Source organism: Misgurnus anguillicaudatus, unplaced genomic scaffold, assembly GCF_027580225.2.
Source record: "Misgurnus anguillicaudatus unplaced genomic scaffold, ASM2758022v2 HiC_scaffold_26, whole genome shotgun sequence".
NCBI lineage: Eukaryota > Metazoa > Chordata > Actinopteri > Cypriniformes > Cobitidae > Misgurnus > Misgurnus anguillicaudatus.
The window spans coordinates 1,689,779-1,703,071 of record NW_027395276.1 but is presented as its reverse complement, the minus strand read 5'-3'; the positions used below and the strand labels follow the sequence as shown (position 1 = coordinate 1,703,071).

The 13,293-nt window shown below is 34.6% G+C and overlaps 1 protein-coding gene across 1 annotated transcript in view; it reads right to left on the bottom strand.

Moving 5' to 3' along the window:
- The window catches only part of LOC141362377 (cyclic AMP-responsive element-binding protein 3-like protein 3-A), a 36,901-nt gene extending 24,665 nt beyond the window's left edge, over positions 1-12,236 (bottom strand). Inside the window, exons 1-4 of the mRNA XM_073864367.1 lie at positions 12,079-12,236; positions 7,445-7,558; positions 6,565-6,844; positions 2,830-2,963 (exon numbers count right to left, since the gene is read on the bottom strand). Coding sequence (XP_073720468.1) covers positions 2,830-2,963; positions 6,565-6,844; positions 7,445-7,558; positions 12,079-12,099 — 549 coding nt within the window. The 5' untranslated portion in view covers positions 12,100-12,236. The remainder of the gene's footprint in view (positions 1-2,829; positions 2,964-6,564; positions 6,845-7,444; positions 7,559-12,078) is intronic.
- Between the last annotated feature and the right edge of the window lie 1,057 nt (positions 12,237-13,293).

The following is a 13,293-nucleotide window of genomic DNA, read 5'->3' as shown; positions in this document are numbered from 1 at the left end:
ATTTATCAGACTGATTTTCGGGTTGGTCGTTGTGATATTTGTCCCGCCCTCCTCCACTATGATTGGACGGTCCAGCGTTTCACCCAAAGTTAAAAACTTTTTAACGTCGGTGCTCATTGCGGACGAAACCCGTCAGCTGCTGGCTTTTTTGAAAAGCGCCCCACTTCCATTTAAAACAATTGGAAACATACGCCGCCCACTGGCTTAAACGCTTTGGTGTGCACACTACCTTAACATGGTTCGGCGGCAACAACATAAACAAACAGCTTTTGTAGCCCAAACTTAACTTCCGGTAGACTTTCGCATAACAAAGAAGTCCATGTAGAGTAGATATTATAATTATTTTATACAACGGGTCTGTTGAATGCTTTATTTTGATTGGTTGAGAAATGTTTCATGGGTGTTGAATGTTTTTCATTGGCGCACCTAACTTGTCAAATGTCTTTAAAATAGGCACCAGTGCAATGTTTGTGGCATGGTGTAAGCAAAATAATTGATTCCGATCCCAGAATGCATTGCGACACACTGTAAAACCATTTAAGTAAACCGGTTGCATTAGGCCATTTGAGTTTTAAAACATAAATTTGAGTACTGTGAACTTGAATCATGTGCAATTATGCACTTATATTTAAAGAGTAACTAAACCCTTAACCAACTTTTTTTAGTTAATGATCTGTAAGAATGATGCTTTATTAGTGCTGTTCATTGATTTTAGTAAGTTTTTTGACATTTGGATATAAAGTGTTTCAATACTACAATATATGGTGTAAAAACGTCTGAGTGCTGCCCTCTTCAGGTTGAACGGTGGCTACTGCAGTTGAATTTTCCTATTGGATGTTGGGTCCAAAAAGTAACTCGTGACGTAAGCAGGTTCAAGCTCACCACGCCCTTGTTACGATCTCACCACATGCTTGGTACGAGCTTAGTTCGTCCCCTCTATCTCCGTTGGGATCTGCCCCCTTTTCTTGCATTTTTCAAATATTGCCAGTGGGTGGAGTCAGGCTCTGACCAGGGGTTTAGTTACGCTTTAAAGGCGCTGTATGTAGTTTACAGCGGCCTCTAGCGGTGGTGGTTTAGAATGCAACCAATAAGTTTACAAGCGCGTGCTCGAACTCATGAGCGACGGCCAAACTGAGATGTAACACACCGGAGAAAGCATCACACAACATGCTGGAAACTCAGGTAAACTCCCACTGCAACGTTTAATTGACTGCATTTAGCCTGTGTAATGTGGTGTTACGTATGTACATTTACGGTAAGATAACGAAAACGGTTAGTGAACTACACTGAACAATTTCAGTATAACAGTAAATACACTGTGCTATTAGTCCTTTAGGGTTGTTGCTTGCCACACTGTGTGATCAATATCGTAGTTAAGTCCATGTCACACTGTATAATCTCAGTTTCCATCAATGTCAGACTGTACGAGTTTAAAGACTTTTAAAAAGCGGACGCACGCAAACAAACGCGTTCGCAGTTTTACGTCATCGATCGACGACGGCTGGGCGAACACACGCTAAAGCGAAGGCTAGCAAACCGAAACAATGTCTAAAAACTAAAGCACAATCGAAATATATTTGACATGCTTTCTAGGAATGTTAGCTTACCTGTCCAAAAGGATGAAAGCCAACTCCGGATCCGTTTTATACCCAAAACAAAGCGGAGGTTTCTCCATAATTCAAATGCCCTGCCAATGTTAATCCGTGTTTTTGTCCGTTGTTGATCCGATTCACGTTTGGCCTTACGAGCTTCAGCAGATAACTTTTCTTCACAATATGTGGAGTTTGTGTTGTGCTGGGAGCAGGTTGTTTCAGTCTGTTATCAGACAGTGTCGTCGCTGTTGAGCGCAAAGTCAGTAGACGAGGCGAGAGGCTCGGGAACGCGCATGCGGGTGACGTCACTGGATTTCGCGCCAAATCCGGCCCGGTACTTTCACATAAAAATAATAATATTTTTTTTCAGAGGTAATAGCAAAACCCGCAAAGTGGATCATTTTAATGTGATATTACAACCCATTCGCACACAGGCAATTGAAAATGGATTAGTTTAAGTAGAAACGTTACGTACAGAACCTTTAAGTAGTGTGAACTTAAAAATAATTGCATAACTGCATATGACTTAATTTGTTTAAGTTCACAGTACTCAAATGTACGTGTTTTAAAACTAATGCAACCGGTTTACTTAAATGGTTTGAGTTGAGTTAACTTTTAGGTTTTACAGTGCAGGTGAAAAAAATGGACTAATGAGAAATGTTATGTAAGGAATAATTGACAACAGGTCGTTGAATTATTCGAAAATAATGCATGTGCATAATAATCGTGCCGTATTACCACCTGGGTTGTGCATTATTTTCTGACGACAGCCCGTCGTCAATTATTCCTTACATAACATTTCTCATTAGCCATTTTTTTCACCTGTCGCGATGCATTCTGGGATTGTCTTTTTCAGAAAGCATTATGCTATGCTGCTTTAAATTAAGTTCAAAACATTTAAATGAATCTACAGTATGGTGCTTAAAATGCTATTTAGGTGGGTGACGCAGAAGGTTCAGTAAATTCTCAATCCTCTTTAATTCTTTTTTTTTTTTTGCTGTCAATTTATCTCTAAATATCTCAGCTTGTCCTATTGTCCAGTATCTGACATTTCCACGACTCCTCCAGCCGGCCGACATTAACATCCCTGAGGATATCAAACTCATCTCAGAGTGTGAGAGTAAGACAGATGAGACTCATAATTAACACTGTATTTCTATATATATTTTACACATCTCTTCCTCTCTGTTTCTGTCTTACACACACGCACACACACACACACACGCTCATTACTCACTGTTTCTCCAATGCTAGAGAGTAGCAGATCTTTTACGGTGAGCTGGTAACCTGGTGTTGGTTGAATTCGCTGTGTTGTTGATGCATATTGTGAGTTTGGCTGACCATTAGAGAATAAACAGACCTCCCAATCCGCTGCACATATAATAAACACAAACGCAGAATCATGTCATTTAAAATGCATCAAAGTTGTTCCAGTTCTCAAACCTGAGATGCTGACATAATAAACAGTGCTGCCACTAAGATTAAAGGGATAGTTCGTCCAAAAATGAACATTCTGTCCTAATTTTCTCATCATCATGTTGTTCTAAACCTGTACGAATTACTACACAAAAGAAGATATTTTAATAAATGATAGTAAGCAAATGATGACAGAAAATGCTGAGAAAATGATGACAGAATTGTCATTTTTGGATGAACTATCCCTTTAATCAATTAATCAGACAAATATTTGAAATATGTTTTTTAATTAGATTTTTGCTTCTAACCAAATAAAGCCCTAAATCAGCACTGTAAAAAGTACAACTTGGATCTACTTAAACAAATTACTTGAATTGGTAACACTTTTTGTTAACTTTTCACTAACTCACAAGTGGGACGTTTGGCATTACATATTTAAAACAATATGTTCATAGTCTAAACTTACACCAATCTTGACAAACGATATATCGTTGGAAATCTCTAAGAATGTAGTTTTGTTATTTCAACAACATAAAAAATTGTCATTTTCTAAAATGTTAAGGGCCAACAGGTGGGCCCAAGTTCTTATTACATATTTATTTGTAAACATCCTATAAACCTGAAATAACCTTGACAAACTATATATTGTTGGAAAGCTCTATGAATAGTTTTCATTCAAGACCATTTGATGATAGAAATTGTATAATGTCATTTTGTAAATTGTCACTGACCCTGTAGGAGTACATATGAATTTGTATATATTCATAATTGTAATATTCTTTACATTAATCTATGAATCTTCAAAAATCTTTACAACATATCGTTGGAAAAATCATGCAGAGACAGTAATTTATTAATTATAATTTATTAATAAATAATGGAGCTTACCGTTGACACCTATTGGTAAAACCACTACAGGTGTGACAGAAACCTTATGTTTGTGATTTTGTGATTTTTATTTTATGAATACATACTTTATCGCTTTTTTACTTTATTTTTATTATTTAAATAACTTTTAAAATGGTATAACTTTTTTATTTAATATTCGCAACTTCAAAACTACCAGGATTTAACTTCTAGACCAAAGAATGCCAGAGTTATAGTAATTTTTGAAGGTGCAGATCATCTTTTCACCCCCACTCAAAAGTAACAGTTAAAGGGTTAAAATTAGAAAATTGAAAGTGAAAATCACTTCAATTGGTAACACCTAAAAAATTTTTTTTTCCAATTTCAAATGTTAAAGTGAGAAATTATAAGCAGGTGTAACCATGTTAAAGTATTTTTTAAAGAGTAACTAAACCCTTAACCAACTTTTTTTAGTTAATGATCTGTAAGAATGATGCTTTATTAGTGCTGTTCATTGATTTTAGTAAGTTTTTTGACATTTGGATATAAAGTGTTTCAATACTACAATATATGGTGTAAAAACGTCTGAGTGCTGCCCTCTTCAGGTTGAATGGTGGCCACTGCAGTTGAATTTTCCTATTGGATGTTGGGTCCAAAAAGTAACTCGTGACGTAAGCAGGTTCAAGCTCACCACGCCCTTGTTACGATCTCACCACATGCTTGGTACGAGCTTAGTTCGTCCCCTCTATCTCCGTTGGGATCTGCCCACTTTTCTTGCATTTTTCAAATATTGCCAGTGGGTGGAGTCAGGCTCTGACCAGGGGTTTAGTTACGCTTTAAGTGAAAACTTTACATTTTTACAGTGACTTTATGGGCTCTATCATACACCCGGCATTGCAGCACAATGCGCGACACAAGTGTCTTTTGCTAGTTTCAACGCGGCGCAATGATAATTTTTCACGTTTAGCGCCATGTTGTTTAAATAGCAAATGCATTTGCACCCCCTTTTGCGCCCATGGGCGTTCTGGTCTGAAAACGAGCTGTGTTCAGGCGCATTGTTGGCGCATTGCTATTGCAATTTTGGCCATTGACCAACAAAAACCTGCTCTGAAGTCTAAAGTCAATGGTGCAATATGTTTATTTGTTATTTAAAGAGCGTGTTAGTAATATGCGCCATAAAACGGGACGACAACACGGGTTTGCTTATCACATACATGAATGCGCAGCAGCACAAAAAAGCTTTTAAATATGAAAGATTAAAGGATTGAATGTAAAAGATTATAATTGAGTCTCTTGGACATAAATGAGGACCGATTATGAGACGTTAGAAGGCTAAAGAGCTGCTTCACCTGTAGCCTGGTAAGTAAATAAATGCTTTGCTTTAAACAAATGCATCTATTTTTAAATGTTTTTTAAATGCATTCCCACGGATTTATTGTATATGATGACACTGTACCGGATATGGTAAGATGAGAAACATTTTAAGTAATGCTTTTTAAAAGTCCAATGGCGCTGTCCGAGTGATAAAACGCTTCGGCTTTTTGCACGTTTGTAAATTCTTTATCTCTTGTTTGTATTTTTAGAGTACAAACCTTGCATATTTGCAAATTATTTTATGAGATTACAATGATTATGTAGGATATCAATACAATTACAGCAATTAAAAGCCTGCTATTTGTACTTCTATGACTGAAAGAAAAGCTTTAAAGGTTTTAATCCAAAAAATTAAAATTTCAATAAAAATGAAAACAACACAATTTTGTAACATTAATCTTAAACTGTTGGTCTTCTTCCTCCACTTAGTTTTTCAGTTTATAAAGTCCGTCATCTAAATAGGGATTAGATATAGCGCCAGAGCAACTGGCTTTTAAAGGGGATGAGAGATAAGACTCTCATTGGTTTATTGCACGTTACACCCAAAACGCACCTATTACTCATTAAGAGAATATGAACAACCCTTTTCGACCGTGCGCTCGGCAAACCATTTTTCCCGTCGTCAATTTAGCAGAAGTGGAATTGGACACGCCCATTTAGACCGTGCACCGTGCGCTTTGGACAATGCGCTGTAATCCTTAAAATAGGGCCCTATGTATTTCTGTGTAAAATTTTACTTTTAAGCTAGATATTAAGTTTTGATATATATATATATTTTTGATTTAATCTTGTATAAAATATTTCAATATACTATTATATCTTTTATTCTGACATTTTCAACCTTGAATAAACCACAAAAGTTTGTCTATTTTTTTAAACATAAACAAAACAAGTAAAGTAAGGTGCATTTCATATATTTTAGGGCAAGGACTCTGTGTTGTGATTGAAGAGTGAAATAGATGAATCAATTGGTTAAGGTTGAAGCAAGCGGGCCTTACAAAGTGAATTGTTTTTGAGAATGTGATCACAATAGCAGAGTTGAAGCTTGCAAAATAAGTGCGGTATGATGCATCTTATCTTGTGCATGAAGTATCTTGTACACATGAAGAGGATGTTTACAAGCAGCAAGAACAAACACGGCAATTATCCAATTTACTGGCTTTTTGGTGACCTCAAGTCTGTATACCAAATGAAACACCACGATAAAGCTTGGGTTTGTCATTACTATCTATTACTTTAGAGAGATCAAAGGGTTCCCTTGTCGAGAGCTGTTGTAATTACTACATCTACTACTGCTTTGAAATGAAAGCTTTGAGTTATTTGATGGATTTCTGACCCAGATCAATGGAGATATCAGCCTTGTGGTTTGTGCCGGGTGCTCTCTGCTCTTCTCCGTGCTGATGAAGATGATGAGGATGAAGATAAGGTTGGTGAGGAAGGAGGATAGAGTCGGGCGGCAGCGGGCTGTCCAGGTGATCTGACGGGGTGTCGTCACTGATTCCGCTGTCACACGGGGAGGAGACCCACAGAGGTGAGCAAGGGTTCGACACACCGTCTGACGCTTGCAACAGAGAGTCCAGGAAGTTATCGACAACGCCTTCATCATGAGACAGAACCTGCAAACATCATAGCATCAAATAGCTATCGTTCAACTTTTGCCAAGTGAGAGATATCCTCAGGGCAACGTTTTTTTTTTATAAAACCTAAACCTTGACCAACCCATAACCATAACTGAATCCAAAATCTGAGAGAAATGATGAGTGAAAAACAGTTGTAAGCTTAAACTTGAAACAATCTGAAAACTTATTTCTGAAATCCGATTGGTTGATTGAAATGTTGTCCCAGGGTCAACATGATGTTGCATAAGTATTTTATTCTTAAAACAAGACTTTTATATTAAAATTAGCAGAACCATAACTGCATCAAGCGAAAAATGAAAAGGCATTATTTAAAAATACATTTATCAAACATTGAAAAGGTTGGCAGGAATATAAAAAAATTGCTTTCATTATCCTAAAAACAAGTCATCTTGGTAAGAATAGGGTTTTGTTGTACCATGAACACATCTAAAATGGCTGTGGGGTTGACAGGCACATCTGGGTCGTGCCGTCTGTCTCTCTTTGTGTTTACACAAAAAACTGAAAGTAAAAGACTCAGCATGTGTACTCGGATCTGAGTACACATCAGATGAGCTCAGATCACATTATCAAACTCACATTTTGCTCTGCAATTGACCACACGGGGTTCCCATGGTCACCATTGCTCTCCACATGAGAGATGTTATGGGGCTGTTCAAGCAGAAGATCAAGCAGTTCAAGTCCTGAGTAACCCTGAGTGAAGATGAGAGAGATACAAGCCATGTCAGATTGCTTCCCAGAAGAACAGTATTGCTCTGGAGGTCATTAAAGGGTACCTATTGTGGCATATTCAAGTGTCAGGTGTGCCCAGAATGTGTCTGTAAAGTTTCAGCTCAAAATGCCCCACAGATCATTTATTATATCATGTACAAAATGCCGCGATTTGGGTGGGAGTAAAAACGCGCTGTTGTGTGTCTGTACCTTTAAATGCAAATAAGCTACAGCTCTTTACTTCCTTACAAACAGACAGTAAGCGGTTTCAGTTCAAATATATCTGGTTAAAGGGATAGTTCACCAAAAATGAAAATAATGTCATTAATGACTGTCATGTCGTTCCAAACTCGTAAGACCTCTGTTCATTTTCAGAACACAGTTTAAGATTTTTTAGATTGAGTCCACGAGCTTGTTGAAAATCCGAAAGATTGAAAATCTATGTATGATACTGGCCATGTCCAGAAAGGTAATAAAACATTATTAAAGTAGTCCATGTTACATGAAAAAAAGACTTTGGACATCAAATTAACTTGCAATTTTATTTATAATTAGAGTATGCAGATAGCAAATCTCTTTGAGGAATATCAATAATATAATAAGATCTTTAATTACAGACGTTGGATTAATAGGTCTCTCAGGAATAAAATCTTAGAGGCAATAAACTTTAGTTACAGATTTTATCTCTTTGTCTTCTGGGAGTAATATTTGAGATATTAAAGAGATTTAATTTGTGATTGTTAGCCGGAGACATTTTCTCAGTTTATAAGATGCTGCCTGATGCCAGGGAGATTAGCAGTATTTAGTAAGTCAAGCATCACTTTAGCACATACTTTTGCTTAGTGATTATAAATATAGATTTATAATAATTTTGTAATTTACATTTATTCATGTAGCATGTTCATTTATCGAAAAACCTTTACAAATGAGAGAACATTTAGCAATTTGTCAGTGAGCTAAAAGAGGTGGGTAACACTTTATTTTAGGGGTCCATAATAATGCATTAATAAGGCATTAATTAAGGCAAAATTAGGTATATTGTTATACTATTATATCAATAAATTAAAGCTAAATAACCATTAATAAGACAGTAATTGATGAATAATTAAAAATATAGTGAGACTATATTACCCATTACTAATTAATTAATTAACTAAGAAGTTATTAATTGTTAACTGCATAAATAGTAGCCAATATTTACTAAGTAAAACTTAATAACAAATGTTTCAAATACACGTACTAAGTAAAGTATATAATGCTATATTTGTGAGATTTTAAGATTCAAAGCAATATTGAGAGCAATTATTACTTATTACTTGATGTAGTTCATTTGAAAGCTTATAGTTAAGATTCTCTCTGCCAGAGAAAGTAACCCTGATACGTACAAAAAATGTGCCGGGCCCAAAATATGTTTTAAATATAAAGCCTAATTAAATATTCTTTTTAATTTAAAAATATATTTAGGTTTAACCTTCATATATTAGCATATATTTCAATATGTATTTCAGGGGCAACAAATACATTTCTTATTTACAACTTAATACGACCAATAATATATTTTCCTGGCCAAAATATAGAAGTTTGAATAAAAGGAATAAATTATAAAATGTATATATATATATAGGCCTATATATATAATATATATATATAATAAAAATAAAATTAAGTATATTTTTGAAATACATTTGTTTAAAATGTATTTAATTGTAACCTTTTCCAACCTATTATGTTTACAAGTTTGTACAAGTTTTTCTTTCAATGCACGTGAATAAAAATGCTTTAAAATATATTTCTTTTTTAAAATCTATTTCAAAACTACAAAAATGGCCAAAAAATATTGGTGAAAAATACATTTTTGTAAATATAAAGAGTTTGGTTCCAAAACGAGATAACATTTTTTTTTTTATTTGTCAAAAAGTGCATTCCAATTAATATCAATGCTTTATAACTAAAATACAGTTAAGTAGCAATAAAACACAATAAAAACATGATAACATAATAATAAAAGTGTTTTGACAAGAACTGAGTTATCTCGTTTTGGAACCAAAATCTTCATATATTTCAGCACATTTATTTGTTTGACCATTTTTTGTATATTTAAAAAAAATATATTTAAAATTATACTTGTAAATATTTTTAAGCTGTTAGCCCAAGCATTAGACTGTAGCACATAGACACTCTGGGCTGTCAAGTCAGAAGCGATTGACTTTGAATCACTAATTCATGTGCTTTCTGTCCATATATGTTTGGTAAATAACCATTAAAATTACAGTAGGGTGTTTATGCATCACTCTGGTGTAGTGTGTTTGTAATAGACATTGTAGGATAACTGAAATGTTACAGTAATATTTTCTTAGACCCAACTGGCCCTTCCATGCTTTTTTATCTAGGATTTTCAGATACGACATATCTCAAAATCTATGATTGTCTGACTGCCAACAATAAAAAGTCATAGCTTGATTCATTTCCCTAAAAGTTAGATAAGCTTATCACATCTGAACAGTTTTATATGGTTTGTGCTATTGCCCAAAGGCAAAACACATAAACCACCACCATGGCAAAAATCAAACCAAAACAAAGACATAGATTTCAAGTTTTTAGGTTATTTCTCAAAAGCTGATGTATTTGCAATTTAACACCAAACCAATGTAAGATCTAAATAAGACCACATGCACACATATACACAGGCACACATGCACGCACCCACAAACACACACTTGAAATACTCAGAGCAATCTTACAGCTCTGAAAGTTTCATTTATAGCTTTGAATAAAGTGATTGCTCTAGTAAATCAAGATAGCAAAGTAATCTATTGCCATGACAAACATTTCTAATGCATGAGCAGCTGTGGGTAATTACAACATTTCAGGTAAATGGTGTAAGATTATTTTCTGAAGATCTCTACTTTATCCTTTCCTAATGGAAAAACTCGCTGAAGACCTATGGGTTGTTAAATCTTGTTTACGTGTACAAAAGATCATTATCACAAAAAAATAAAAAAGATTAATCTTAATGAGCAATTGAACAGCAGTCAGATTAAATGTTCCTGTAGCTTAAATGATAGCATTGCATTAGCAGGACAAAAGGTTGTGGGTAGGAAACGCACTTACTGATAAAATGTATAGCTTAAATGCACAGTGAGTGGCTTTGGATATTAACATTTGCCAAACGCATGAATGTACATTTGAACACAAATGGAGAAAAGGAAGAGATCTTAATATTGTCATAGCTTAGATATTCCAAGAGTTTCAATAAAGGTTCTTTGTAGTGAAAAATGTGCTTTAGATTATAAAAATATAAAAAAAAAAAAACTTCTAAGAACCTTTGACTGATCAAAACCAAACCGATCAGAAGACCCCTTGACTTCCATAGTATTCTTTGTTCCTACTATGGAAATCTTCTGATCGGGTTCCTTAAAACAGTGGTTCTCAAACTTTTTTAGCGTGTGGCCCCCTGTGTGTACGATGCATTCCTTCGGGCCCCCCCCAAAGAAAATTTATGACAAAAAACAGTTCTAAAACTTCCAGCCCAGTCTCACGAAATTTCGTTATATAGTCACGTATTTCTTTTATTCTTTTTTCGTGCTATTATCACGAAATTTCGTGTTTTTTCGTAGTCGTATAACGAATTCCTGTTTTCGTGTGATTATCACGTATTGGTTACTCGACTGTTTTGTCCTATTTTCTTACCATTGTCGCTTCGGTTTAGGGTTAGATTTACATAAAATGACATCCCTAACCAAACCCAACTCTAACCCTAACGCCAGGCGACATATAAAAAAATAAATCAGGAAAAATAGTATAATCAATATATTAAGTGACATTCTAATGCAAGCACCAAATCTAACCCTAAACCGAAGCGACAATGGTTTAAAAATAGGAAAAAACAGTCGAGTAACCAATACGTGATAATCACACGAAAACAGGAATTCGTTATACGACTACGAAAAAACACGAAATTTCGTGATAATAGCACGAAAAAAGAATCAAAAAAATACGTGACTATATCACGAAACTTTGTGAGACTGGGTAGAAAACTTCACATTTTAATTAAACAAAACATTAAATTATACAAAGTAGTGCTGCCTTATTTGTTTTAGGTTTAATTTCACAGAATTCATGATAAATTAATGTAGTTTATAAAAATGTCATAAAACTGGGGCCCCCTGGCACCATCTCGCGGCCCCCCTGGGGGCCCCGGACCCCAGTTTGAGAACCACTGCCTTAAAATATCTTAATGTCTTTATCAGAACAAAGAAGTTTATACTGGTTTATAACAATATGACAGTGAGTAAATTTTATTAAATATAAATGGTTGATATGGCTCCGATACTTAAATCTGAGACAGCCTATATCTTTTTAAGAATTATTAAAACAGTTTGTAATAATGTAAATGATAATAAAAACTAACCATGAATACAGCATTACTTCCTGATAACAACCTCATGACACAGACAATAACAAAAATACAAAGTAAAACCAAATAAAATGCAATACTTTACCATGTCTGAGAGAAGTGCCATGGTGATCTAGGTAGAAAATATCAAAATGTTAAATCCAGAAAGAAAACAGAGACTCCTGCGTTGTCTTCTGGATTATTCACTTATGCTTTGTGTGTATGTGCGTTTCTTTAACACAACTCTATGTTCTGGGACAAAGTTGAAACTCTAGATAAAGTCCAGATAATGAGCGTATGATTCGATTGGATTGGCATTGCTCATAGGGCTTTGACTGACAGGTTATGTAATGCTTGTAAGGTTCTGTTTATCACTTAGGAGTTTATTCTGATCTCATCAAAACAAAGTGAAAAACTGGATAACAAAAGTGAATGACATCAGTTTCTTAATGTAAATATGTTTATCTCAAAGCTTCTTATAGCTCAAATGACTGCATGGAGTTTTCAGTTATTTATATACCAAATGTATTGTATTGAAGAATAAAAGGCTTATTTCATTTCAAATTTTATTTGTAGTGTTTTCCAATAAGAAACAAAACACAAATAAGATCTCATTAATATATTTTTTCAAGTATTTCTTGCTGACATTAATGAGATTAAATGCAAGTATCCGATAAAAGTTTGTATCACTTCAATCAAATCTTGTATCAGTTTTTATCTCACATGATAAGAGAATATGTTCCAAGTCTTTCTAATCGATATATGAAGAAATAAAATAAATATTTTTTATTTTGCTTACCGTAAGTCATAGACAACAGTATGACTAGTATAATGTCAACACATATGTTCCGGGTCAATTTGACCCGTTTTGATTTTTAAGCTGTCGGATGAACCAGTTAACCTGTGATTTTATTCTTGAAATTTTGTGACTTTTTCTTATTTATGGCCATAAACATGCATGCAAAGTTTGGAGATGCTGATATGTTTTGAAGTGTACCAAAATAATTTTGTAACGATTTTGAGGTTCGCGGCTCAATTTGACCCACATTTTGTTTTGTTCCAAAGCAACTGTACAGACCTAAATTAAATATATATTTTTAGTGTGTGTTGCTTTATTGGTGTTTTACTATCCTGAAATGGGGGTAAAAATGCTTCTCACCCTTTTGAGTACTGAAAAAGACTTTTACAGACACATATGGTGAGCTATCATTTCTATTTACAATGTATATGAAATACTACTTGAGTTACTGTTTTCTTCCAGACATTTTGTCACTTTTTCTCATTAAGGGCCATGAAACATGCATACAAAGTTAGGATACAC